At 35.1% G+C, this 27,934-nt stretch overlaps 1 protein-coding gene across 1 annotated transcript; it reads right to left on the reverse strand.

Annotated features, from left to right (window-relative positions):
• Window positions 1-1,291: 1,291 nt before the first annotated feature.
• plekha8 (pleckstrin homology domain containing, family A (phosphoinositide binding specific) member 8) lies at window positions 1,292-27,766 on the reverse strand. Its single transcript, NM_001007374.1, is given in 13 exon segments — window positions 1,292-2,025; window positions 4,598-4,659; window positions 5,069-5,270; window positions 6,461-6,519; window positions 9,656-9,741; window positions 14,787-15,081; window positions 22,925-23,028; window positions 23,116-23,156; window positions 23,254-23,412; window positions 24,670-24,800; window positions 25,559-25,714; window positions 27,168-27,284; window positions 27,641-27,766. Coding segments are annotated over 13 exon segments (1,650 nt in total). The 5' UTR covers window positions 27,681-27,766; the 3' UTR covers window positions 1,292-1,827.
• Between the last annotated feature and the right edge of the window lie 168 nt (window positions 27,767-27,934).

Raw genomic sequence — 27,934 nt, forward strand, 5'->3', positions numbered from 1 at the left:
TCTTCTAAATCTGAATTACTTAAGAAATATTAAAACAAAAACCATGCAAAGCAACATTCACAAATTGGCATCAATCATATGATCGAATAATGAGCACAGTGTGATTCTTATTGAAAAACCAAGAGTTTGATATTCATATAAATAAGTCAATAAATAAAGTCGCCGGGGAAACATTTTTACATGTTTTTTTCTTCAGGAAATCAGAAACTCTTTGGTCCCTCCAACCAAACTGATCATGCTATGAATCCTGGATTGTGAACATTGAAAGCTTAAATCACAGCAAAAAATAGCCCATACTATTTCCACTATACTTTTTATTTTAGGAAAAAGCTCATTTTACAACCCACCTAGAGGTAAATTATTGGGTTTTACCATTTTTTTAATCAATTCAGTCAATCTCAAGGTCTGGTGAGAGATTTTTTTTTCTTAGCTAAGCATAAGCAATTGAATTGGATTAGACCATTAGCATATGCCCAAAATATAAAAATAAATCCAGATAGAGTTTTGATAATTTGCGCATAAATCTTCTAACAATGAATGCTTGAATCTCCAGTAAATATATCAGATACTAAGACTAAGAAAATAGCAACTTTTAATTTTGCATTAATTTTGTCACTATGGCTAGAAATGATGCTCTTATTCTGGCATAAGGAACCAAGGAACTTTGCTGCTTTACCATGGCTGCAGATGGGGGAATTATATAATTAATAATAATATCAATAAATTAATTGCGCTTGTTTCAGCTATTGTACGACCTTGATCATTACACCGGAATGAGGGTATGGTTGCTAGCCATATAGGTCTAGAGCAGTGTTTCTCAACCATGTTCCTGGAGGACCACCAGCACATTTTCATGTCTCCTTAACCAAACACACCTGACTCAGATCAACGGCTCATTAGCAAAGACTGAATGACCTGTAATGGGTGTGACAGAAAAAGGAGACATGAAGTGTTGGTGGTCCTTCGTGAATGTGGTTGGGAAACACTGCTCTAGAACATGGCAGCAACTTTGATTTTTCCATGAATCTTAGTACAAATTGCAAGTACAAAACTGTCAAGTTTTAAATACAAAAATATCAAATCTTTTTTTAAATAAATGAGATGCTAATGTTCTTCTAACCATTTACAGTAAACTAAGAGTACTAAAAGTGCTTCATCTAGACCCAGAATTAAGCTGAATGGCTTCAAAAATGCTAAAACTTAACTTTTAAATTGTAGGGAGTTGTAAAACAAGCCTATTTCCAAATAAAAGCAGAGTGTTCCTGTAACATTAGCACTTGTTTTTTTTTTTTATGAATCACTTGTTTTGTGATTCCCAAAAGCCTCTGCATGCCTCCATTTTGTGCTGGCCTAAAATGAATGAAACGTGAACATCTAAAGAAACGTAATATGAAGCACTCTTGCACTTTTACTGTGAATAAAGAAACTGCGACTAACACCTTCACTGCCAGCTAAACAAAATCTTTACCATATCTGCCATTTGGACTTCTGACGCATACACGCTTAAGAAAAGACCTACAACCAGTGTCAACAAAACATTTGAAGGTTTCTAGAAAAGAAGAAAAAAAAAACTGCTGCTCCCTGAAAACACTTGGAATCAAAGCGCTCCATCTATTATTATTTGTTTGATGTGGCTACTCAAATTCTGCAGGAATGACTGTTACTGATGCCATGTTTTCGGACACAATCCAACTGGACATCCCTTACAGAAACCTCATGGCCTTTAACACTAACTTCATTTTTTCGGTTACACCAGAGAGATTAAACTCCTGAAACCGCTGAGCTCCATCAGAAGCAGGATTTTTACCACTGTGGGTTTGGTATTGGTCACACAATCTCATCTGATTCCAAGCCGTATTCTTCATAGAGAGTGTCCAGGATGGAGAGCTGGTTCTCCATAGCTGGCAGGTAGATGTCCAGGTCTCGATGCATGCCGGTCCTAAAGCCCTCCTTCAGCTCATCGCCTTCATAAGAAACCAGGGCGGCCATGAAGCCCTCGTAGGAAGGCGCAGCTCTTAGAGCCAACTAACATACACCAAAACAAACACACAAACTGAGTCACGATGCTGTCAAGAGGTGCACAATTTGAAAATAATAATAATTATAACACCCTGATAGTTTTGTTTAGATAACGATAATTAAATATTATTTTACCGAGTGTAAAATAATACTAGTTTCTTTTCTACGGCAAGGTATGGTGAAGTTCAGTTTGTACGCCTCACTTTTTGGAGCTTTTCCACTGTGTTCTTCTAGCTAGTATTTTTAGAGGTTCTAAGTGACCATACAGAGACCAAAACATGATGTATAAACACTGCTGATCACTGATTAGTTTGAGAGGATCATCACTACTGGCACTATTAGATTTTATCTACGATACGCTAAATCTGCTCTATTTAAATAATCAGATTTGTTGGTCCGCATGATTAAATTATTTTTATCCACCACTAGCAAAAGACATTTGAAATGAAAGCATTGTGGTCAGTAGAAGAGGTCCTGACCATCTTTTCATTGGTAGCCAAGGAGCAGATTCAGCAAAATGATTTCACAGCAGTGGAGGCAGAGCTACCATAGCAATAACCCCACCCACTTTAAGCTATACTAACTTGAGGGGGAAATGAAAACTGAATCAAGCTAAGATAAACCATACCATATAATAGCAACTTTTGTGTTAATACCCTGGCTGTTTTACAACTATGATGAATAAATAAAATATGGCACTACAATTGTCAGAAGGTGACAACAAGTACCAGTCTTATTGAGCAAGTCACTGAATTGTTCATTTAAAATGGTTGACTTATTTAGAAACAAAGCATCTTTATGAATGCATCACTGAATCACTGGCTCACTAAACATATTTTTTTTCAAAAACAGACAAAAGGGACAGTTCACTGAAATGACCCAATCATTTACTCCATCTCATGTGGTTTTAAACCTTTATGACTTTCTTTATTCTGTTGAACACAAAAGCAGATATCATGAAAAATGCTGGTTGATGGTACCCATCGACTTTGATAGTAGGGAAACAAGTTACCATGGATGTCAGTGGGTCCCATTATCCAGCATTCTTGATGACTCTCTTCAGAGATTTAATATTTGGGTGAAATATGCCTTTAATTAGGGAGCAAAACACTGCAGTGTTACTCTGACGCTGCTTTATTTAAAACTATTTTCTGTGCCAAAAAAAAAAAAAAAAGGTAGGATTTTTTATATGCAATTACTCAATGTTACCTTCTTATTTGATATAAAGTCTGTAAAAATCTGTATCACATTTATCACAATTGTGCGGATATGTAAAAAGTTACTTTACCTAAACTAGTTATTTATTTTTAAATGATCTTGAGCTTTTCTAGCACTAGCAACGGTTGGCAGATTTTTATTTCAATCCATAATGAAAAGTGTCTCACATAGCTATGGTAAGTGAATAAATGTATTCTTTGATGAATCTGTGTGTGTGTGTGTGTGTGTGTGTGTGTGTGTGTGTGTGTGTGTGTGTGTGTGTGTGTGTGTGTGTGTGTAACTCTTTAAAAAATATTTTATTACAAAGTAGCAAGTAGAAAGTGGGGAAAGAAAAAAAAAGAGAGAAAAAAAGAACAGAAAGACATTTGCACAGTGTTATTTTAAAACATATATATATATATATATATATATATATATATATATATATATATATATATATATATATATATATATATATATATATATATTGTATTGAAGTTAAAAGATAAAACGTGATTGTGGGGGTGTCGGAGATGACTGTCATGTACATAATGTAGCTGTTTACTAAATCTACGTTGTATGTTTAAAAGTATAATTCTTAGAATTGGGTTTCATCTTGATTTAAATATATTTATCTGGAGGCTAAGGCAATAGGTTATTCTTTAAATTTAGTAAATTTCTCTAATTTGTATTTATTTTTTATCTATAGCTCATACTTAGGTGGGTCTGATCTGAGCCAGTTAGAAATAATCCATTTTAATGCTGCAGAAAGCAATGTTTGAAATAATGCCCCCTGCTCTCAGGCACCATACCTAGGACTGCCACAGTTGGATCAAAGGGAACATCAACAAAAAATATATCTCTGAGACCTTGTAGATATCATCCCAGAACTGCTGCAGTTGGTGCAATACCAAAGGATTCGAGCGATTCCTTAAATGGTCACCACATTTTTTTTAAACCTTTATAAACCATTCTGCTGATTGCACTCCATCATTATTTTCTCTTTCTTTTATAATGCTTTTTTGGTGCATTAGCACCAATAGGTGCATTAGAGAGACAGACAAAACGTACTGTAGCCTGATTCAGCTGTTGGCCCTAATGCACTACATAATGCACCTCAAATAAAAATATTGATGATGGACAATGCTAACCAGATGTTTAGTTTTAAAGATAATTTTTCCTATAAAAAATATGGATTCACTAAAGAAGACATTATTTTCTTGGAGATTTATTCTATATTGTCATTTTAAATATTAACAGCCCATTGTTGTATATGGAAAAATTTAAATAAAATAAATAAAAAAACAGCATCACAGAAAAAAAAGGTTAGGTCTGTTTTCAGACAAAACATTTACTTTGAAATTGAAAGAGCAATTCTTACTGCAAAAACACCTCGAACAACCCATCCATGATACTGCCGTAGTGTTTTTCCATATGCATTATCTGAAAGAAAAAAATAATAATCAAAAGGAGAAATCAACAATCACTGATTACAGCATACACTGTACACCCTGATAAGTTGAGACTACTCAAATGATTTGAGGAAAGTGATTCCCTTAGTTCCATCAGTGAGTAGTGGAAAATCAACAACTCGATTAATTGACTTGACCAAATGTGGTCTCTTCATTGAATTAACATAAATGTTTAGTATAACTGTAAAGATAGACTAAACTTAAAATTTTTCATCTTATATATATTTTTTACTTGCATCAAATCATTTATAAATTTCCCACATCAACCACTTTAAGGCTTATAAAAGTAAGCTCCTGTAGGTGAATGAAGTGGCTTGTGAATTCTGAAACACATTCTTTTCACATCACAAATCATTTTTACATTTGATCATGTGACTTACAAAGAGCTCCTTGGACGTCCTTGACCCCTGTGTTGATTTCATAGAGGAATTCTTTGAGAAACTTGAGTCCACGTTTGAGCCACAGGAGCGCCTCTGTGGCCGAGTTTCGCACCTGCGCCACTTCCGTTTTCACCTCATGCAGCACAATGCTCTGTAAGGTGGGAAAACTCTCCGGATCTGACACCACCTTCTGCTGAATTTTCTGATGGAGCAAATCAAAAAAGATTATCTCTCAGGTCAGGTAATTATGCCCTCTTGTGGTTCCGAAAAACAAGTACAGTCTATTGGTAAAGTGTTCTAGCATTTTAACCTGTTTGTAAAAAATACAAAAAATTAATAATAAAATAAAACTAAAAAGGTAACACTTAAAATTAATAGTCCATTAGTTAATGTATTTTCTAACATTACCTAACTATCAATAGTCTTGTAAAGAATTTATTAATCATTGTTCAACATTAATTGATTTATTAATCTTTTGTTCAACATTAACACATTATTAAAATACCAAGTTGTGCTTGTTAACATTAGTTAATGCACTGAGAGTTAATATAAGCACATTAAATATCTTTAATTAAATATCTTTAATTTAAATAACATTACCTAATGATAAAAAAGATTAATAAATACCATTATAAATGTATAACTAATAGCTTGTTCTTGTTAGTAAAAGCATTAACTAATGGACCATTAGTTTAAAGGGTCACCAAGTAAAAAAATATAAATAAAAGTGCTTCACTAATGCTGCTCTAACACACATACTAAAAATTTGCTCTTGCCAAAATTATTCTGATTTAGACTGATTTGGTTACATTGCATAGTACGGTAAGTAAAGGTTTAAGATTTGTTTTGGTATCTTTATTAAGACGCAGACTGAAAGGAAATATACTCAAAAATAAAATCTGGACAAAATTGATTCTTCTGTTAAAGTCAGTATGTAGTGTGAATCTCATTGGCACAAATAATACGCTTATACTGTGCTTTTTATGTATTTTAGGCTTGGGTCAGTACTTTACCAAGTCATTTAATCGTTTATTATATAATATTAGACATCTCTATAATATTTTCATCTGATTTTACTGTTCATGTAGAGACAGAGAGATTACAAATGGTCATAAACCACAGCTGAAACCACAAATCTAATGGTGGTCAAAGACTTTTGCACATCTGTTTGCAAAATGTAGAATTTTTATTACAAAAGGAGGAAATTATTAGACTTTAAAAAAATCATTACGTGCCATTATGAATGTACAGGACGCACTGAAATAAATCATCAGATCTAATGTATCATTGCATTTTCACCTCTAATGTTAATGGCATACACAATAACCCAGTTTGAATTCACTGTTCATGTAATTAAAAATTTTAAACCAATGAAGTATGTATGACACTTACCTTAATGTTTCCAACAAAATCTATTTTAACTGGAGCAAAGACAGTTGGTCCAAGCTTGTCTGAGGGGAGAAAGCATTTGTAAGTACCTTGATGGTTATTTCTGACTAAACAGGCTTGGGGTCAGTAGAATACTTTTCCCTGACAAGAAGTTAATACAGTAATGGCCTCAGTGATTCAAAGTGACAGTAAAAGACATTACATTACATTTAACTCAAACAAATTGTTTCCACTCCAAGCCATATATTAAATTCCCTGACTTTGATACTGACTTTCACAGACTAAAAAGCTGAATTTACATGACACTGTTGTGCTTTGCATAATATTAAAATAGTTTAATCTTGAATATATTTTTTATTAATTTAATAGCAGTCATGTACACATAAATATTTTAGCTCAGATTTTAAATTTAAACTAAGAAAAACAAGAATAACCCAGTCTTTGAAAAGGACATTTTGTAGCCGAAGCTCTGGAAATTTATATTTTCCTGTTAAGTTTGGAATGACATTTTCCTCGTAAGTGACAGCCAGTTGATGAGTGGAAAAAGAATAAAATGGTACTAAAAAAACCTAAACATAGCAATAGCAAAATGTCTGAAACTACGTAAATGAGAAAAAAAACAAAAAAAAGTTTGTGTAAAATTACTATCGAGTTTACGTGCTGTCAAATGATCTACATTACCTACACACTGCTTTCTTCCCGATGATCAACCACCACCCATAAAAAAACAGCAATAAAGCAAAATTCCCATTTAAATGTAGACATCTGCAAAAACTACATCAATACATTAACCAATGAGGGAATGAGTGAGCTCTGGGGTTTTATCTAAAATATCTTAATTTGGGTCCTGAAGATGAAGAAATGTCTCCAAGAATTAGAATGACATGAGTTTTTAAGCTGAGTAATTAATAACACAGTTTTCATTTTATGTGTGTACTAACTCTTTAATGGCAACCAGTGTCACTTTTTTGAAACTCTGCACATAGCCTCTTTAGGAGAATAATTGTTACACTGATGACATCTATTTGTATCTTCCTTTAAGTTGTAATGATTAGGCCATTTTTGGTCCCTGATGGAGTGACTGGATGAGATAAAGGTCTGGATGACATCTAGTTCTTTTGCAGTTAAATGCCTCAAAATCAGATGTAAGGATTTTTAATGCATCTAAAGTAGTGGAGAAACTGGCCATTCGCTCAAGCCCCTTGCAACCAATATGAATACGCAATTTCATCTGATTGGCATTGCTTAGATGAAGAACTTTTTAAGCTTCAACGATTTGGAAACTTCATGTGTTTGGTTCTTCCAGACTTGACTATTGTAACTCTGTGTACCTAGGTTTGGCGAAAAAGCTCACTGTACATGATGCAACAAGGAAGTGCACTAGTATATCACACTGCCCTGGTTTCTCTACACTGGTTGCCTATTGAGTATAGAGTGCAATAAAAGGTAGAAATGCTTCAATCGATCGGCCAGAGATCGGTATCGGCCGATAATCACATTTCATGACTCGATCGGTACTCGCTAATCTGGCCAATCTCATGAACCAATCCCAATTGTTTGTTTATGCGTTTGCAAGCAGAGGACATATAAAAACTGAAACCTTTAATCATATCAGAACTGAAAGTTCTATGTTTTCAACAATATTGAACGTTCATTAAAACCTGGCAGGATATATTAGGGTAAAAAAACTAGTAATTTTTAATATTTAATATTTTAATATTTAATAAAACTATCATAATATACTTATTGCTATAAACTGTAGTTTATGGACCCATGTCCTTTTTGTAAAAAAGTAATGGGATTTATAGGTGTGCATTTTAACTTCTTATGCATCAAATATGCACTCTGAACTTCATTGAGACATGTTGAATTTTTCTTTCATCATTTGCAATGTTTGCAAATTGCTTTGTTAAAGATTTTTCTTAATTTTTTTGTTGTATCCATTATTTTCTTTTAAAATACTTCTGTATTTTAACTGTATGTCCACACTAAATGGTTACAAAAGACATGTTTAAGGAATTCTATGCAACATCTTTAATTTATTCTCAAAGGTAAAGATAGATTTCCACTTAATTATCATACTTAAAGGGAAAATGTGGTTTATGCATTATAAAGCTTAAAGCATCAGAATAGGTACTTAGGCCGATCACCATGACAAGAAATTGGTTCTCGGTATCAGTGCAAAAATCCTGATCGGAGCATCCCTAATATAAGGTACTGCTAATGGTTTTTAAAGGACTTCATGGTCTGGGACCAGAATATATCTCCAAACCACTACAAAGACACAGTTTGTTCAAACCACTAAGATCTTCCCAGACTTTGACCCTCTTTGTTGCAAAAAGAGGTGACTGTTATCGTGCCTTCTTGGACTTCCTCTTAACATCAGATTCTGTGACTCTTTGACTGTTTTAAATCAATGCTCATATAAATAAATCATTACACATATCTACACTTAGTGGCCATTATGGTACATAGGTGTCAAACTCAATATCTGGAAGGCTGCAGCTCTGCACAGTTTTGCTCCAACCCTAATCAAACACAGCTGATCCAACTAATCAAGGTGTTCAAAACTGCGAGCATCTAGTAGTCTTGAAACCTTGATTAGTTGGATCAGCTGTGTTTGATTAGGATTGGAGCAAAACTGGGTATAGCTGCAGTGCTCCAGGAATTGAGTTTGACACCTATGGTGTAGTATGTTCATCTGTGTTTTGCATTATATTTGTTTTAATCGTGCAGCACGTCACAGTATCTAATTGTGAACTACTATGGCCAGCTTGTGTTGTTTTTAAATGTGCTTTAGAAATAAACTAAACTGAAGTTGAAATTAAAAGCATATATCCTTTGTGATTGCTGATTTGACTTTTTTCGTTCTTGGCCACATACTCACCAAACTTTCCCAGTACAATCATATAGCAGATCATGCATGACCATGCCTGTTGTAAAATTAGGTGCTAATGTGACTAATAATAGGCACAATGCAAAAAAAACAAAAAAAAAATTAAATTAAGGGCACGTGGTGAGCCAGCACATGCACAGAATGACAGAAATAAGTGTTCCCCGTAGCATTAATACACCTTTAATAAGCATGACACCAATGAGAGCAGATAATGAGTGTGCTGGGTTTGAGGGAAGAAACAGATAAAGGAACAAAATGGGCAGAAAATAGAGAAAAAGAGAGACCGATAGAGAGTGTCCTACCTAAAACTGGTACTATAGCATAGCAAGAATCCAAAAAGGCCTGTGTGGGAATACCACTGTCCTCCTCCAGTATTATATCACTAAATCTACAAGAAAACAAACCACAGACATTCAGACAAGGACAATACGTTAGTGCACACGCCAACAAAGCACACATTTATTTGAGGAAATAAAACACTGAATACAAAAGCAAACATAGCCAAAGCAGAAGAAAAACAAACAGAGCATGCAGTCCTTAATTAACAGCACACATTCAAATTAATTACAGGTTTTGTAAATGAGACATTTTTAACACCTTCACAATGATATAATAATACTGAAAAAGGTTTTAATATTTGAACACTGACACACTGATTTGATCATATTTTGATCACATTACTGGTTCAATTCAATTAAGCCAAATGAAGGAACAGAGTAGTGCAGTTGTTATCTGATGACCTCATCGTTGCACAAAAAAGATGAAAGAATTAAAAAGCAAAAAGAAAATAGAAACATCTACAAACCATCATCACAGGCCAGGCTTCATTTCGAGCGATTAAAAGAAAACATACCATAATAAATGTTTAACCATGAACTATTTGCCTTTCAAAGCTTTACATGCTTTTACATCGACTTTGTGAGACATTTAGTTAATTGTATTGGAACTTTCCACAAACATGGTTACCTTCAGAAAGTCTATCAAAGTATTATACATATTGTACACAATGCATGTAAAATTAGCTTTTTTAAATAGCATTTTAATTTAGATTTTATTTTTGTTACATTATTTTAGATTTATGCAAACTATGTCACCAAATGTTGTAAATCTAAATCTAAATTTAATGAAAGGGATTTCAATAGGGTGGAAAACAAATTAAGGACTAGCTTATGTGAACATAGTAAATAGTATTTTTGTGAATTTTGCATTAACTTTTAATTTATTAATCGAAATTCTGATATAATCGATCAAATTCAATTTTGACCACACAACCTGTATTGTGGAAATAATAAAACCCTTATTTAAAGGTAAATATTTTGCTACAATCAATATACTATTAAAAAAAAAATAATAATTATATTGTAATCAACGTAAATGAAGTTATATCAAGGGAATTTAATACTGTTTCTGGAAATATCTTTCTGCGGAGTATAGCTCCAACCCTGATCAAACTAACACCTGTCACAACTGAATGCCACAGTCACAGTAGAGTTTGATTATGCAAAGGTTATGATCATTTCAAGTTAAAATTTGATTAGAATTGTTCATATAGAGAAGTGTCTCCCTGTTTCAAAGCATTTAAAAATTATTTCAACATTTTATTTAAATCCACAAAAACAGGTAAAACAAAGTGCCTCAAAGCTCCCTCTTGTATGAATTGACCTCCCGAATGCATTTTCATTTGTATTACTATGATTTTAGGGTTTATTTAGGTTATTATTATTATTATTATTTTGTTATATTTGTTTGTTATATAATGTTATACATGTTTAACAATGGAAGTTGAAAATGTTTGTTTGTTATTTAAAGGTTAACTAAAGCATTTACAAAAACATTCTGGCATATGGTGCTGCAAAAAAGAGTGAGATTAAACAAGATAAGACATTTTTAAAAAGTGGGTGACTGGTCCATATTTAAAATGTCTGTACAGAGAGGTCACATTTTGATCTTCGTTTCACACCGGGATGCTCTTTGCTCATGTTTTCCATCGACGTTTAACGCCTCGTGACTAAATAAAGGACGGCAATGTGACCGTGCACACCAACACGCAAAATGTCAGGCGTAAAAGCATCAATTTTTGAAGAAACGACTTATGCTTGTTTTTTGTTTTGACGCGCCGCACTTGAAATTGCCACTTTTGTTCACGTGCACAGAGCTGCTGAAGTTACAGTAAACAGCACTTGGAGGTGCTCAAACGCAAAACTGTCAATGCGAGTGCACAATGAAGAAGATGCCCAGAGGCGATATAAATGTGGAGCTGCCTGTTGCACTGGTAAACAATAATCATTTCTTCAATGCTAGAGCTGAAGCTGTTTCTTGAACCATCCATGCTTGTTTGAATTGCCAGTAACTTTAACAACAAACTTGTCAAATTTCAGTCTTCTTCTTTTGTTACAAGAGGGTGTCAGAAGCTTAAAGTTTTGTAGCGCCATCAAACATCAATGAGTGATTTTGCATACTCTTCTTCTTGACGCATGGTGAAAATTGCTTGGGTTTGAATCTGGAGAAATGTCTCGAAAAACACTGACGATAAACACAAACGAAAAGCACCTCGGTGTGTACGAGCCTTTATGCAGCCACGTGATGTGATTACGCAGGTCAGAGTTCACCAAGCTTGAACTTTCCACGAGCTTGCGTTTCCAATCTGTCGCATTCGCATGCGTATGAATGGAAGTCTATGGGGAGAAAAGTGCAGTGTGAACACAGATTTAGTATGATTTGAACAAGCTCTTGGTTATTAAAGACGGGTATGTCTGATTAAGGTTGCAGCTAAATATGTTTCCTCATTTAAGAAAATGTTAAAGAATGTGAAGGTTTTTTTTTGGAATCAAAACAAAAAGGTAGCATTACTAAAAGGTTTAGCTGTTGAGTAATACCGAATAGTTAAAATGCAGCAAACTGCAAAACTTGTTGCACAAGCTAGCATTTCCGATCTGTCCCATTAGCATATGTATGAATGGAAGTCATGGTTTCCGCTACATTCATTCTTCCATGGCGGGGCGCCACGGCAAAATTACAGCTTCTCATTCAAAACGTTTTATTTTTTTAATAGCGGGTAATAATCGCACCAAAACGTATTAAAGGGTAAGTGAATTATAACAGTGCAAACTTCTCTGTAACAGTTGTAGTGCTGTGCGCTCTTTGTTTAACCCTTTAAGGTTACGTGCTGACTGACTGGCTGACTGACAGGCGCGTGATGCATGAGGCCAGCAAACACGAGGTATAGCCGTACCACTTTACTTCAGGACGCATTAACATCGCTCTAGGTTTATTAGGGAGACATTCATAAATATTCCTAGCAAATCTAATAAATGCTGGAGACATACTCGTTGCATAAACACACTAAATCGCACTTCAGCAGCATTTATTTGACAGCGCACAAGATCTGCGCGCTCTTGAAGCGGCTTATATTTGGGGGGCGTGCAGAAAGTTTTGCACGAGCAGAGGAAATCAGTGCGCAAGCAAAGAGATCCACATGCTGTAGGCTATTACATAAATGCGATCTCGACTTCTAATACTGCGCTCACTGAAAGTCTATGGTAAAAAAAGAACAGTGTAACCGCACTTAGTAATTAAAGGGCCATGAAACCCCCCACTTTCAGTTCAAGTCTACCTAAGAATTTTTTTAAAAATGCATCATAATGGGGGTAGAGATGCAGGAGTGAGAATGGCCAGCAGAGCAGGGGAGAAGGAGGGGAGCGAACAACTGTTGTCAGTTAGCTCACAAAATGAGACACAAACTGTGAGGAGACCCATGATTTTATACAGTAGTTTACATAAGTTAAAATGCAAAGAAATAAACAGTATTTTATTGCCTTGCTACATTTGTTATTTGTAATTTCATATACACACAACCACAATTTATAATATTCTAAAGATAATCGTGTTTATAAAAACACTATAAATGAGGACTTCTCCCTCAATCCCCCAGTCTGAATGCAGACTCAGTGCATCAGGTCTCTTGCCCTGTCTATTTCAACCAATAGCCCTGCTGTAAATCTGAAGGATTTAGGTGAACAGCAGCACGGTGATGTGTCTAAATGTGAACAAACTCAACTAATAAAAGACAAAATCTGCCATTCTCCAATTCTCGTACTACTCTTACTACTCTCAGTTTTCCACAAAATTAAAGCTAACAGGTGCTAACATTGTCTTAATTGATGCTTAACGCACACAAATCTGTTGAAATCTCAAAAAAAGTACTTGAGGGTTTCTTGAACCTTAAAAGACAGGAGTGTCTGATGAAGGTTGCAGCTGATTATGGTTCCTCGCTTAATAAAATGTTTAAGAATGTGAGTTTTTTTTTTTTTTTTTTATCAAAACAAAAGGTAGCATTTGGTACCAGGATTGGCTGTTTAGTATTTCCAAATAACTAAAAATAGATTTTGAAAACACCTAATTTTTTCATTAAAAATTGATTCATTAAAATTTTATATAACACTATTGTATTTTACTAGGAGCTTAATACCTGTGATGTGAAAAACTTAATTGGTTAAAAACTACTTTTCAAAGCATGATGTTATACTACTAGATAACAGTTTTCTCCCTACCAAATGCTTAGTTTAGTTTTTCAAGAAGGCTTCTAATGTTTAAAAAAGGGGAACAGGGTATCAAAGTGCACCCTATTTGTGGAAAGTGCCTTTTACATTGAGATCCAACCAGGTGAGACGCAAAAAGTGTTCAGAGTAAAGGAGTCTTATTTTTGCACAAGAAACAAAATCACATTCGTAAGATCAATAATATTTCACAATGGGTAGAGTAAGTGCAACAATTACACACACACTTCAATTACAAGTGATCGTTTTTGTGAAGTATCAAATAAGTCATTTTTTTCCCCAGAAGAATTTCAGATTCTTTGAATAGACCTTGCAACTAATCTAAATAAGTGTCCTTTAACACAAGACACACTTTATAGCGTTACACCTTAGTTAACCATGAAAAATGTGCTCACACTTTACAATAAGGTTCCATTAGTAATGCATTTATTAACCTGAACTAAGGATGAACAATACTTGTGTAGCATTAATAAATTATACCTCATCTTTAAATCCATGTTCAACATTAGTAAATGCACGATGAGTTAATTAGAACTAACAATGAACTACTGTATTTTAATTAACTAATGCTAAACATATGAACAATGTAATAAAAGTACAGTTTATTGTTTATTTAAGTTAAACATTTAGCAACACTAACTACTGGAACCGTTTAATAAAGTGTTACTTCTCCGTGTAGATTTCTAGTCCCTCAGTTTAGATTTATACTGAAATGATGCAACAACTCTATAAACAAAACTCTAAGAAAAAGTGTTTGCTCATAAGTTAAAATTCACATTACTATATAAAAACCAACAATCGCATTCTGAAAAGTGTACATGTGTGAAGTACATTCATGTTGTTCCCTCAGGATTACAGCAATGGAGGCGCCTCATACCTGTGGCTCATGGTACTGAAGAATGTGTCCACCTTATCTTCATCTTCCTCTTCCTGTTTGTTCTCTGATTGGGTTTCATTCAACTCCAGGTCAGTCTGGATGTCTTCTTGGACTTCTTGCTTGTTCTGTGTTGGGCTCATGGAGACTTCCTGTTGTTCTTCTTGGCTGTGGTCTGCATCTTCTGTCGATCCGTCCTTCTGTTGCTCTTCAACAGGTTCTTCATGGTCCTGTGTGCTTGATGAAGAGCCATTATTAGGCTCAATGAGATCATTTTGGTCCTCCATTAAACCACTTTCTATAGAGAGCAAGACATAGACAAAACAGGTGAAGAGAATTGTGAACTGCTGCATCTAAATTCACTTCTGACTTCACAATCAACTAAATTTAAGGGTAATGAAATCCCCACACACATTTTCTGAAATTTTAAAATGTGTGTGTGCGCAGATGAAGTCTACTGAGAGTCTACTAAGATGAACTATTATCCCTTCTGAATTATTAGCTCCCCTATACATTTTTCCCCCAATTTCTGTTTAACATAATGATAATACTGTTTCAACACGCTTCTAAACATAATTCTAATTTAGTTTAGAATTATAATATAGTTTTAAAGAGCCCATATTATGGGTTTTTGAAAATGCCCTTCCATGGAGTGTGTAACAGCTCTAAGTGAAGTGAAATATCCAGCTAAGGCTTAAATCTGTAAGTGTACAGTGTTTAAAACTGTTTATTCATCCATAAAAAAGTCGACTCATGGTGCTTCAAACGAGTCGTCTTGATAACGAGTCATTAGGTGTTTCGCCATGACATAATAACGAAACCAAGGTATTCACGCGCATGCGCAAACCCGGGAGATTTGAAACCTGCAGCCCCACCTTCTAACACACACAAACAAACATGCTGGTTGATCGAAGTCACACTGCAGATGGATATTATTGGGTCTCTACCCAAAAATGAAACCTCAGCATTATAACCCTTGAGCAGCTGGAAACTACATGCTACAAAGAATACTTCATTGGCCGTTTGTTAAAGGAAGGATCAGTAAACTGATGGACATGTCAGGACATGGATCGGTTTCTTCCTCCATTTCTCAAGTGTAAATACGAGCGAATAAAGTTGTTGCCACGTTTACTCTAGCTTGCAAATGTATTTAGTTGTGATTTGTTAACTCGCTTTATTCTCATATCGTGTGTAAAGCCACGTTAAAAACGTGACGGGTGCTGCTTTGTTTTCATTCCGTGGAGGAGGGTAATGTGTGTGTGTGTGTGTGTGTGTGTGTGTGCGCGCGTGAGCGCGTTGTCGTCCAGAGGAGGGTTATATGTGTATGTGTTGAGCGTGCGTTGTCGTCCGGAGGAGGGTTGTGTGTGTGTGTGTGTGTGTGTGTGTGTGTGTGTGTGTGTGTGTGTGTGTGCGCGTGCGTGCGTGCGAGGGCAATATGTGTGTGTGTGTGTGTGTGTGTCTGTGAAAAGAAAAGAGTGTGACAAACTAGGAGATCTCCTCACCAGTTCTTGGAGTTTTTGCTCAATAAAATAGTTAGTCGTCGATATTTTTAAGTCCATCGTCTGTATTTACATTCACCCACTGGCAGCTAAAATCCACGCCTTACACTATAAAGCGTGTATGCTCTGTGACTACTTATATATTGTTGATTAGCTGCTGGGCATTTCACTCTGTCTCTCACTGAAGGCAGTCAGTGTCGACCAATCGCAACAGACTGTCGTCGTTCCAATCAGCGCAGATTAGCTTCACGCTAAGGAGGGGTTTGGGAACAAATTAATCACTGGACGATTCATATGGGAGTCGCTGGGATAATTCGTTTTTAATGATAATTTGTTTTTTGACCTTGCATGCATATTAGACTGTTGTTGGAGACCCTTACAACCAAGATATGACCCTATTTCATGTACAATATGGGCTCTTTAATAACTAGTTTCTAATAACTAATTTCTTTTATTTTTGCCATGATGACAGTAAACAATGTCTTACTAGACATTATTTAATATACTCGTATTCAGCTTAAAGTGCAATTTTAAGGCTTAACTAGGTTAATTAGGCAAGCTAGGGTAATTAAGCAAATCATTATACGACAGTTAAAAAAAGTGCTGAAAAAAATGGATGAACAATTTTTAGTTTTATGCCTTATCCAGAATATAGAATAGATTTAAATACATGTAGATCATTTACTTTAACCATTACTATTTGACTGTATAGAGACTTTTAACCAGCACAGCAAAAAATTGTCTAAAGACAATCACCTTTAAAAGGTGCAGTTTAAAAGTTTTACACCCAGTGGTTGAACTAGGTATTGCATTCCTGGATCAAATCAAACGCAAGTGCAGGTTGCCAGATTAAGGAGCGTATTCTGTGCATATTCTGTGCTTCTGATCGACTTTATTTAAATTTCTGTAATGTTTTATCCTGTGCAAACAGCCAAATTGCTTACCACTGCAAATCTCGTCACATAGCGTGTTGTTAGGACATGGGGTTACAATGCAACCTGCTCACCTAATGTTTATGTTCATAATATTTATATTATTTGCCAATTAATAACCTCATATGAAACTCTGAATCAGCATCTCATTTGAGAGTCTGCACTGGAGGTCACATTTCAGTCACAGGCACATGCTTTGAGAGCCTTTCTGACTCAATGGAAGAAATATGAGGTTTTCCACCAAGGCAACCCAGAGTGCAGAAATATACTTGGCTAAACTGGCACTGGGCGGGTTAAAAAACCCAAAACAAAGACAGCGTTCTGGCACGGAAAACAAAAGCATAATATCTGACTTCAGCATTGTTTTTAAGATAAACAACAATGTTCACTGGGCATGTTTCTTAAATATCTGCAAACACATACATTGTGGTATTTTTATGCTTTAGAAGAGTCAAAAACTTAAATACAGCAACTTTTAAGGGGGTTAATATTATTGACCTTGAAACTGCTTTTATTCCAGCTGAAATAAAACAAATAAGACTTTCTCCACAAGAAAAAATATTATAATAAATGTTGTGAAAAATTCCTTGCCCAATCCTTTGGGAAAAATTTGAAAAACAAAAAAGGAAAAAACTATTTACGAGTGAGCTAATATTTTTGACTTCAACTGTAAAGGAGTTTCATATTGCTAAAAACAGTAATATGAGCTCTATAACTGATTAACAGATTCTGTCCATTTCTCCCCATTTATTCGTGAGAAAGAGTCTGTTTAATAACAATAAATGTGCAATAAATAAAACATGGATAAATTATTATCCATAGTAATGCAATTTGGCAGCTCATTCTGCTGTGGCGACCCCGGATTAATAAAGGGACTAAGCCGAAAAGAAAATAAATGAATGAATGAATTGATCTTAACTTAGCCTGCTTGCAAGCAAGTGAGCCAGGGCTATGAATCAGCTAAAACCCAGTCTAATCCCTTATCTTGTTTTTGTGCAATACCCCTCCGCGCTGTCATCTGTAGGACCACTATGTGATTTTGGAGATTCTAATGGTGATAAGTGCTCTCAGAACTGCTGTATCTGCTGCTCTCTGTATCTCAAGGTGTGTGTGTGTGTGTGTGTGTGTGTGCACGCAGATTAGCCGTTTTAATGAATATTTTTTTTACACCTTTTTTATGCAATTCCTTCCCTCTTTCCACACTTGATACTTCACCTTGTTAATCTGAAGCACCTTGTTAATTTGAAGGTGAGAAAAAAAAAACCTGCTAAACTATTTTAAATATTTTTCTTTAGTGGGCACTTTTGTGGGCGTCATAGTGGTGCAGTGGTTAGCACGATCGCCTCACAGCTAGAAGGTCGCTTGTTCAAGCCCAGGCTGGGTCAGTTGGCATTTCTGTGTGGAGTTTGCATGTTCTCCCCATGTTCTCATGTGTTCCCTCCGGGTGATCCGGGTTACCCCACAGTTCAAAGACATGCGGTATAGGTGAATTGAATAAGCTAAATTGGCAGTAGTGTATATGTGTGAATGCAAGAGTGTATGGGTGTTTCTCAGTGTTTGGTTGCAGCTGGAAGGGCATGCGCATTAAAACATATGCTGGATAAGTTGGTGGTTCATTCCTCTGTGGCGACCCCTGATTAATAAAGGGACTAAGCCAAAAAGAAAATGAATGAACGAATGTACACTTTTATAGTTTGAACATGAAAGAACTTCAAGCAGTCAATCGGTAAGCATCGTTTCTGATTGAACACCCTCAAACACCTAAAATTTCATCCTGAAGTTTCTTCTAGAAAAGTACACATTATCCGGAATTTAAAATAATTCCCACTCAAAGGATTCCACATGGGCAGAGGGTTGATTGGGCTGTTTGAGTTGCGTTGTGTCATCACTTTGTCCAAGAGACGTGTCACTGATATTAATAAAGTTCTTCGTATAATGCTTACATTATCAGATATAACCAACAGTGGCAAGTGAACTTGAATGTTATGAAGTTTTGATTTTGACATAACCGCATGAGAAAACCGCAAGAAACTGAGGTGAATCACCAATAAACTGCTTTCATAACCAAGACAAACAGATCAATCACATAATTCAAAATCATGCCTGCACATGAGATGGCGCTGACCACAACAATCCATCTCTTTCTCTGCATTGATCCCGTGGGCTAGCCTGAACACCCGACGGTGACCTACTCAGACCTGCAGCTTTTCCTCGACAAATACAGTATCCATCGTTCGCAAGCCCTCGTCACTTAGACTGCAGCTCTGCACAACATGTTTGGCAAGAGGAGAACTGGTTATGTCCAGCTGAGCCTGTTTTTTTATCTTCACTTTTGTCAACTGGTGAAATTTGTTCCTCGCTACTGGTTTGTATGATTTGGGACTAGAGCGGCACGTTGTTGGAATTGTTCTTCAGTATTTAGCGTTCATGAACTTCATCTATGTTAAGCTGCTTTAACAAATCTACATTGTAAAAAGTGCTATCGAAATAAAGACAAACCTGCTCATGTCCATTAGACTTTAAACTGCTTAAGTAAACAATAAAGAATAATAAAAAAACAAAAAAAAAACAAGTTTGTTACTACACCCAGCAACACATTCTTTCACACTAACAACTTTATTACATTATCAATTTATGATTGAAGTCTTATTTTCTCTGCAGCTCTTCGACATAACTTATTTGTCAGATTTTTTCCCACCTTTTTGTACAACAGTAGATTTTCTAGAAAACCTAATAATTTAATGCATTTTTATTTAATGTCATGTCATCAACCAAGGCTGTTTCATGGCTAGAACACTTCAATAATAAATATAATATTAAAAATCAACAAACAAATGAATACATACATTTTAGTGCTCATGCATGATATATTTTTTTTAAATTCCTGGTGTCACTTTGGTAAAAATATCCTTAAGAGAGTTACTGCTCTCAACTTACTGCTGGACGTCAGGATGGGTTTCTTCCTCCATTTCTCAATTGTAAGTACGTGCGATTAAAATTGTTGCCTCGTTGACTCTGGCTTGCAAATGTATTTAGTTGTGATTTGTTACTTGTAACCGCGTGTACTGTATCAGGTTAACTGGCTATATTCTCTTATCGCGTGCAAAGTCAGTTAAAAACGCGACGCGTGCTGCTTTGTTTATGGAGCTCCGTGGACGAGGGTAGTGTGTAAGTGCGCTGTCTTCCGGAGGTATGTGTGTGTGTGTTTGTGTGTGTGTGTGTGTGTGTGTGTGTGTGTGTGTGTGTTCGCACGTGTTGTCGCCTGCAGGTGTGTGTGTGTGTGTGCGCGGACGAGGCCAATGTGTGTGTGTGTGTGTGTGTGTGTTTGTGTCTGTGAAAAGAGCAGAGTGAGACAAGCTATGTGATCGACAGTTTTTGGAGTTTTTGCTCAATAAAATAGTTAGTCGTCTGAATTTTCAAGTCCATCGACTGTATTTATATTGACCCACTGGCAGCTAAAATCCACGCCTACACTATCGAGCGTGTATGAACTGTGATTACTTTTATATTGCTGATTAGCTGTTTGGCATTTCACTCTGACTGAAGGCAGTCGACCAATCGTAACAGACTGTCATCGGTCCAATCAGCGCAGATTAGCTTCGCGCTAAGGAGGGGTTTGGGAACAAATGAATCACTGGACGATTCATACAGGAGTCGCTGGGATAATTAGGTAAAAATAAATGCAGATTATAAGACCATGAAAGTGTTTTTGACCTTGCATGCATATTAGACTGTTGTTGGAGACCCTTACAACCAAGATATGACCCTATTTCATGTATAATATGGGCTCTTTAAAAGCAGGACAACCCAGTAAAATGTGTTTTACAGTAATAATAAATATGGAATACAAACATTGAGTGGTGTATTCAGCTTTAAGCAAACAAAACATAGGTTAATCTTGTATGTTCAATACGACATCTGGTAAAATCCCTTGATTATGTCTTAATAAGCCACTTGAGATCACTTTAATGTCTTAAAATTCAGTTTGAGATTTCAGGTTGTATTTTATACCGTTTCTAGAAAGACTTAAGTAAGAGCTTTATTAACTAGCCTAGGTATATCTGATAGGGATTGGAACTAAACTTTGCAGGACACTGGCCCTCCAGGACCGAGTTTGAAAATCCCTGTTGCAAAGCATAGTTCTCAAACTGGATTCCTGGAGGGCCGCAGCTCTACACACGTTTGCTCTAACTCCAATTAAACAAACCTGATCCAACTAATCAAGGTGTTCAAGACTAATACAAATTATTAAGCAGGTGTGAGTTGGAGCTGGTTGGAGCTAAACTGTGCAGAGCTGTGGCCCTCTGGGAATTGAGTTTGAGACCATTGTTCTAGAGCAGTGGTTCTCAAACTGTCGTACCTGTGGTACACGGGCTTCCTTCTAGTAGTACGTGGAGGAATAGCTGAATTATGAAAGAAATATAATGAACACATTTTTAACCCTTTGATGTGTACGAGAACACAGATGTGATCAACATTTGCTGTTCCTTGAAGCAAATGATTACACTGGTGTGCTTAGAATGTTTACTTTAGTGCATCGCATCATCAGATGCTAAAAATCAATCCGCTCTGCGCAGATTGCTTGCGGAGCAAATACACACATGCTAGAGAAGCGTTTTTGCAGACCAGTGTTGTTCTATTGGCATTTAAGTTACTGCAAACTCGAGAATTTCCACATGTTACACAATCATTACAAATGTTTTTAAAAATGTGTGTAAAAGAATGCATGTTTTCGAGATATCAAGTTATTTGTTTTGTAAAGCAGCATGGTTTTCGATTGAGTTTGTTATTTCAGATTTAGGGTAATTAATTTGGATGTGATTCAAATGGTGCGGGACACAGAAGATACACTCAGGCAACTTTGTATTGTTTGAAGCTTGGAGCTAGAATATAATTGAAGTTACTCTCCGTGTGAGGTTAACGCAAACTCCACTGTTCACTAAGATGTGATCTCAAATCATGCAAATGCCACACATTTGAATGGATAAATCATGTATTAATTGCTAAAGCACACTATTTATGCGTTAATTCAGTTACTTTTCTGACACACATACTGTAAATGACACGCAGTAAACGGATATTTCAAATAAGTTATTCCAAATCATCTTTTTAAAATAAAGGGTAATGTTTAGATGTCAAAAATACACAAATATGTCATATGCACATGCAACTTATATTTCTAAATTAATCAAAAATGATTTATATATGAATCTGACATATAGCCTGTATTTATGAGGTCCAAGCAACATTTCCAGGTTTTGATGAATAGGCTATATGTTAATACATTTAAGTATTGCAGTTTTCTTTTTACTTCTTTAAGAAGAGTAGCCTACCATGTTTAACTAACTTTTAAAAGCAAATTTTACTTAAAACCTTGATATTTTATTTAAGCTCAGCAGTGGTACTGTTCAAATTATTTATGTTTAAGGTGACTGACAATAATAAATATTATAAATAAAAGAAATTAATCTGCCTCAATTTTGAACTGTACTTAATTAGGCCTACTACGCTACTGTATTTCGATACTGGTATTTATGGTGGTACTTGGAGAGACAATTTTTTGAGGAGGAACTTTATGAAAAAAGTTTGAGAACCATTGTTCTAGAGAATCATTGTGTTGTACAACCACACTATTTACTATGGTATTTAAATGATATTTGATGTACTTTAAGGTGAAACCTCAGGACCCCTTAAATGATGTTTGCCATACCTGTATGAGCAGTCGATATGTTTTCTTGAGGAGATGGAGGTGGTTCATTATCTGGTCCACTCTCATGTGCTGATGTTCCTGAGGTGTTTATCAAGTCTTTTCGTCTGCGTAACACATATTTCAAACAATTTAAAGTAAAACAAAACAAAGCAAAACTGACAAAAAAAGTTGAATATCACTAATAAACTCACGTTTCTCCTGGATGCAGATTTTTGGGATCGTTAGATTTGATCTATGGAAAAATAAAAAATTCAATATTAAGTTCTCGCAACAAATTAGGATCTACAAATGTTTTTATTTTTCATTTGGTGATTGCATTTTTAATATACTTTCTGAGGTTTGATGGTAGCTACAGAAGGAGAGCCTGGAGGGGTTCGACTGAGAAGGTCTGGATTGAAGGTCCGACTAGCAATGTGCATACACTCCTCCAGAGTCTTCAAGAAGGTGGTGCATGTGGACTTCACTAGATTTCCAGTCTCGTCCCCTCCCTGAAACTCACATGTACCCAAACACATCTCAGAGACTCGCATGATGTCAGTGTAATTTAGAGTAGATTTCTGACCCTCAGTTTTATGACAATTAGAATGATAATTAGGGCTGCACAATATATATCGCAATGTGCACATCTGCAATAGTCACATCACAGGATGTGCAAAAATGAGTTTATATGCTGGTATTATATTTGAGCAAGGGCTATAATCCGCAAACATGATATTTGTGGATTTTAACCATAATAGAGTCTGCATCTGCATTTGTTTTTAAGGCATGTGCATTCAGGCACAAGAAATTGTACCAATTGTACCTATTTATATAATTAAGAATACACAGTGTTATCTTACATATGACTATTAGATTTTTGTAACTGAATACTGTTAGACTTCCCAAAAAGACAAAGAACTGTAGCTTAACTTTTTCTTTGCTCCACTTTATTTATCTATACTTTTAAATTGTTTATTATATTTTCTACATGATTTACACCCATAATAATCCCAAATCATTCTAAATAAATCTATTCAAGCTATCTGATGAAATTGTATTCATATCTCAATCTATTCATTCATTCATTCATTCATTTTCTTTTCGGCTTGGTCCCTTTAATAATCCAGGGTCCCCACAGTGGAATGAACCGGCAACTAATCTAGCACATGTTTTATGCCACAGGTGTCAAACTCAGTTCCAAAAGGGCTGCAGCTCTGCACAGTTTAGTTCCAACCCTAATTAAACACACCTGATCAAACTAATCGAGTCCTTCAGGCTTGTTTGAAACCTACAGGTAAGTGTGTTGGAGCAGGGTTGGAACTAAACTGTGCCCTCCAGGAACTGAGTTTGACACCCCTGTTTTATGCAGTGGATACCCTTTCAGCCAAAACTCATCTTGGGGAAACATCCATACACATACACACTCATACACTACGGACAATTTAGCCTACCCAATTCACCTGTAACTATGCAAACTTCACACAGAAACACCAACTGACCCAGCTGAGGCTCGAACCAGCGACCTTCTTGCTGTGAGGCGACAGCACTACCTACTGTGCTACCGCGTCACTTATCTTGATATATATTGCAGGAAACAAAATAATGCACTATCTTGCAGCCCTAATGATAATAAATAAAAACAGACACTTATAAATATTTCTCCTGTCTGACAAGCTTGTAAATTTATCGAATTGGAATAAATGTCTCTTTCCCCAGCCACTTTAAAGCTGTACGTATAGCAAAGGACGATCAAAACACTTTCGTACCTCGCCAGAACCAGCTGACGTCTCTGCTAGAGGGCTTTCTTGTATTTTGTTCACTTGCTGAAGAAGAAGATCACAGTAAAGCCTCAGCTCTGACATTTTTGTTTTCAGAGCCTCCGAGTTTTCCTGGAGCTCTGAGAAGATAAAAGAGAACACAGTTGACACTCCTTTTTTCTTTGTAGAGCTGATGCGTCAGAAGAACTGCAAAATGAGGAATCGTCATAACCTGGATGCATTACATAATCTTAGTGGATTCCCAGTGAATGAGCCACAATTGTGTTTCCTGCAATGAAATGCTGCAAAAACAGGAAGCTGGGGCCAGGCCAAGTATATTTTTGGCACATTTTTGTGGAAGAGTAAATATTCAATGGGTATAACGTTTAACAAAACATACTACCATTAAAAAGTTTGGCCTCAGTAAGATTTCCTTTTTAAAGATATCAATATTTTATTCAGCAAAAATCTGTTAAACTGATAAAAAGTGTGAGCACTTTTGTAAAAACAATATATTTTTTTATCACACAAAAATGCTTTTTATTTTATTGAATGAATCCTGAAACAACAAACATATAATAATTATAATAAAATTAATAATAACAACAACAACAACAACAACAATAATAATAAAATTTAAATTAATAATAATAAAAAAATAATAACAATAATAAAAATGTTTCATGAACATCAATTCTGTTAAGATATTATGATTTAGTATACTGTGACACTGTATACTTCAGTAATATAAAACTTTCATTTTATTAAAGAGTACTGAAATCATGTTTCCACTTTTTTGATCAAATAAAGCCCTGGTGGGCATATATTACATTATCCCATTTCGACAGATGATCTGCAGAGAATATCCTGTCTATGACAGCAGAAATACAACACTCACCCTTCTCTCTCTTGGTTCGGTTGTCTGTGAGACAGGCTTTCGCAGTCCCTAATGCCACAAGCCATTTCTGCCTTTCTGCTGCATTAATTGCCCTGAGATAAAAGTATTGTTCTCCTGGAATGATCAGATCAACCCTCGTGAAATCTGATGGGTGAACTGCAGTGGATAGAAGGAGTACATAGACCACCAATAAGCAAAGTGGGGCTTAATGCAGTACTGTAGTGTTTTTGTAACTTACAAAATACATTTCCTCACATTCTCAATCATTTATTTTACTACATAAATACTATGGTCAACAGTGAAGAAACAAGAATAACCTTGTTTTATTATTTAAAGCAATAATTGTGGCTAGTGCCTTAGTCTCCAGTGAAGTATCATGTTTAATAGTGCTACATTTTGGACATAAAGCCAGTGAAAAATACTTTTTTAGTTTTATTTTTTTTTTTTTTTTAAGAGAAGAACTAACGTTCAATTTATCTTCATAAGGCTAAGTACATTATCAAGCATTTATTTTATTTATCCTAAATAAAATCTCAATACCAGTTATTGTTTTGCATAATTTGATGAAATTACTGGTTATAAATGAAGTACAATAAAATTAATAAATGGTTACTTTATTTTTATTAAATAATTCCAACACATTTTCCAATGTTATTAATGTTTTTGATGTTTCCACTTATATCATGAAAAGGTTTCAAAGTATTATTTTTACACAGTAAATATTAAAATAGGTTGTTTTTACTTTTAAATTATACGATAATTTTTACTTTCAATAATGTATTATAAAATACAACGTAATATCATAGACTGAGTCTACAAAAAGTAAAATTATAAAATCAAAACAGAATCAATAAAACTATAAGAATAAGTTCTAAAAGCAAGACTTAAAATTTGTGCTGATAATTAAACGATTAATTGTGATTTAATGTTTTTATGTTATTTGCTTTTATTTATACTTATCTCTGTTATTCCTGTTTATGTAAAGCACTCTGAATTGCCACTGTGTATGAAAGCTTCCAAAATAAGTTCATATTTACAAAATATATTACACACACACACAATATATATATATATATATATATATATATATATATATATATATATATATATATATATATATATATATATATATATTTGAAGTCAGAATTATTAGACCCCTTTAGAGTTTTTTTATATATATATAAATTTATATATATATATATATATATATATATATATATATATATATATATATATATATATATATATATATATATATATATATATATATATATAAACTATTATGTTTAGAAATGTGATGAAAAAAAAATCTTCTCATCTTTAAACAGAAACTGGGGTAAAAATAAACAGGGGGACTAACACGAATTATATAAAAATAGAAAAAAATATATTTAAATGTTAATGACATTATAATGTTTATTCAGAATTTTATCTTTGATGCAATTGATGGTTTAACTGCACTACATGCTCATTTGTAGGTCATATTAAAATCTTTTATTTGTATGACTTAAAAAGATGAAGAAACAACCACTTGTTAGCACTCAGAAGCATATATTCATGAGCTCTTCTGCAAAACACAAAGAATAGCTGGTTGGCTCTGCCTTCTTACCTTGTATTTCACACACAGATATTTTAATGCTCCCTTTGCATCCTTTCCAAGCATCTTCTTGAGAGTCATAATAGGAAAGAGTCCCTCCCTCAAGAACGAACCAACGTGGCTGCCAACCTTTCAAAGGAGCAATGACGTTTAACACAGCAAATGACACAATAACAACGCACCTGATGACATTTTAGATCCATGAACATTATATGGCTCGACTTGTTTTTCCAGTCAAGCTTTTTAACTGCCATTGTCTGCAGAATGCAGTACGTACGTTGATGATATGGACAAAAGCAACCCTTTCAGCAAATTATTTTAGCAGATTATTGATGTCTTCGTGTCAATGCTTTTAAAAAGTAACGACACAGAGAGTTAAAGAGGATGATAGCTTAACTTCATATATGGAGCTAGCAAACAGGCTAACTGCTTTACAGACTTCCCTCGTTTACGTGATATACTTTTAACTATAACAATATACATACCACTAATATAGTTGGTCCATTTATAGAGAACTCCCTCCATGGTTGACCCCCTCTTGACAATTCATTACTTTGTCGTGGCAAGACCGAACTCAACACAGCCGCTTTGAGAAACTCGAGATAATTCTTACCTACGACAGTCGAATGTAAAAGACGCTGCACGACTGGAGCGAACCGAGGTTACGCAACAGACTGGCGTAGATGGTTTGAGAATACCAATCCATGTGATCGTAGAAGGATCGGCCCACGCCTGTGACATCTGTGGGATTTTCTCTTAGCGCTCTTCTTATTGGATAC

The sequence above is a fragment of the Danio rerio genome, chromosome 16 (assembly GCF_049306965.1).
Source record: "Danio rerio strain Tuebingen ecotype United States chromosome 16, GRCz12tu, whole genome shotgun sequence".
In the NCBI taxonomy this organism is placed as follows: Eukaryota; Metazoa; Chordata; class Actinopteri; order Cypriniformes; family Danionidae; genus Danio; species Danio rerio.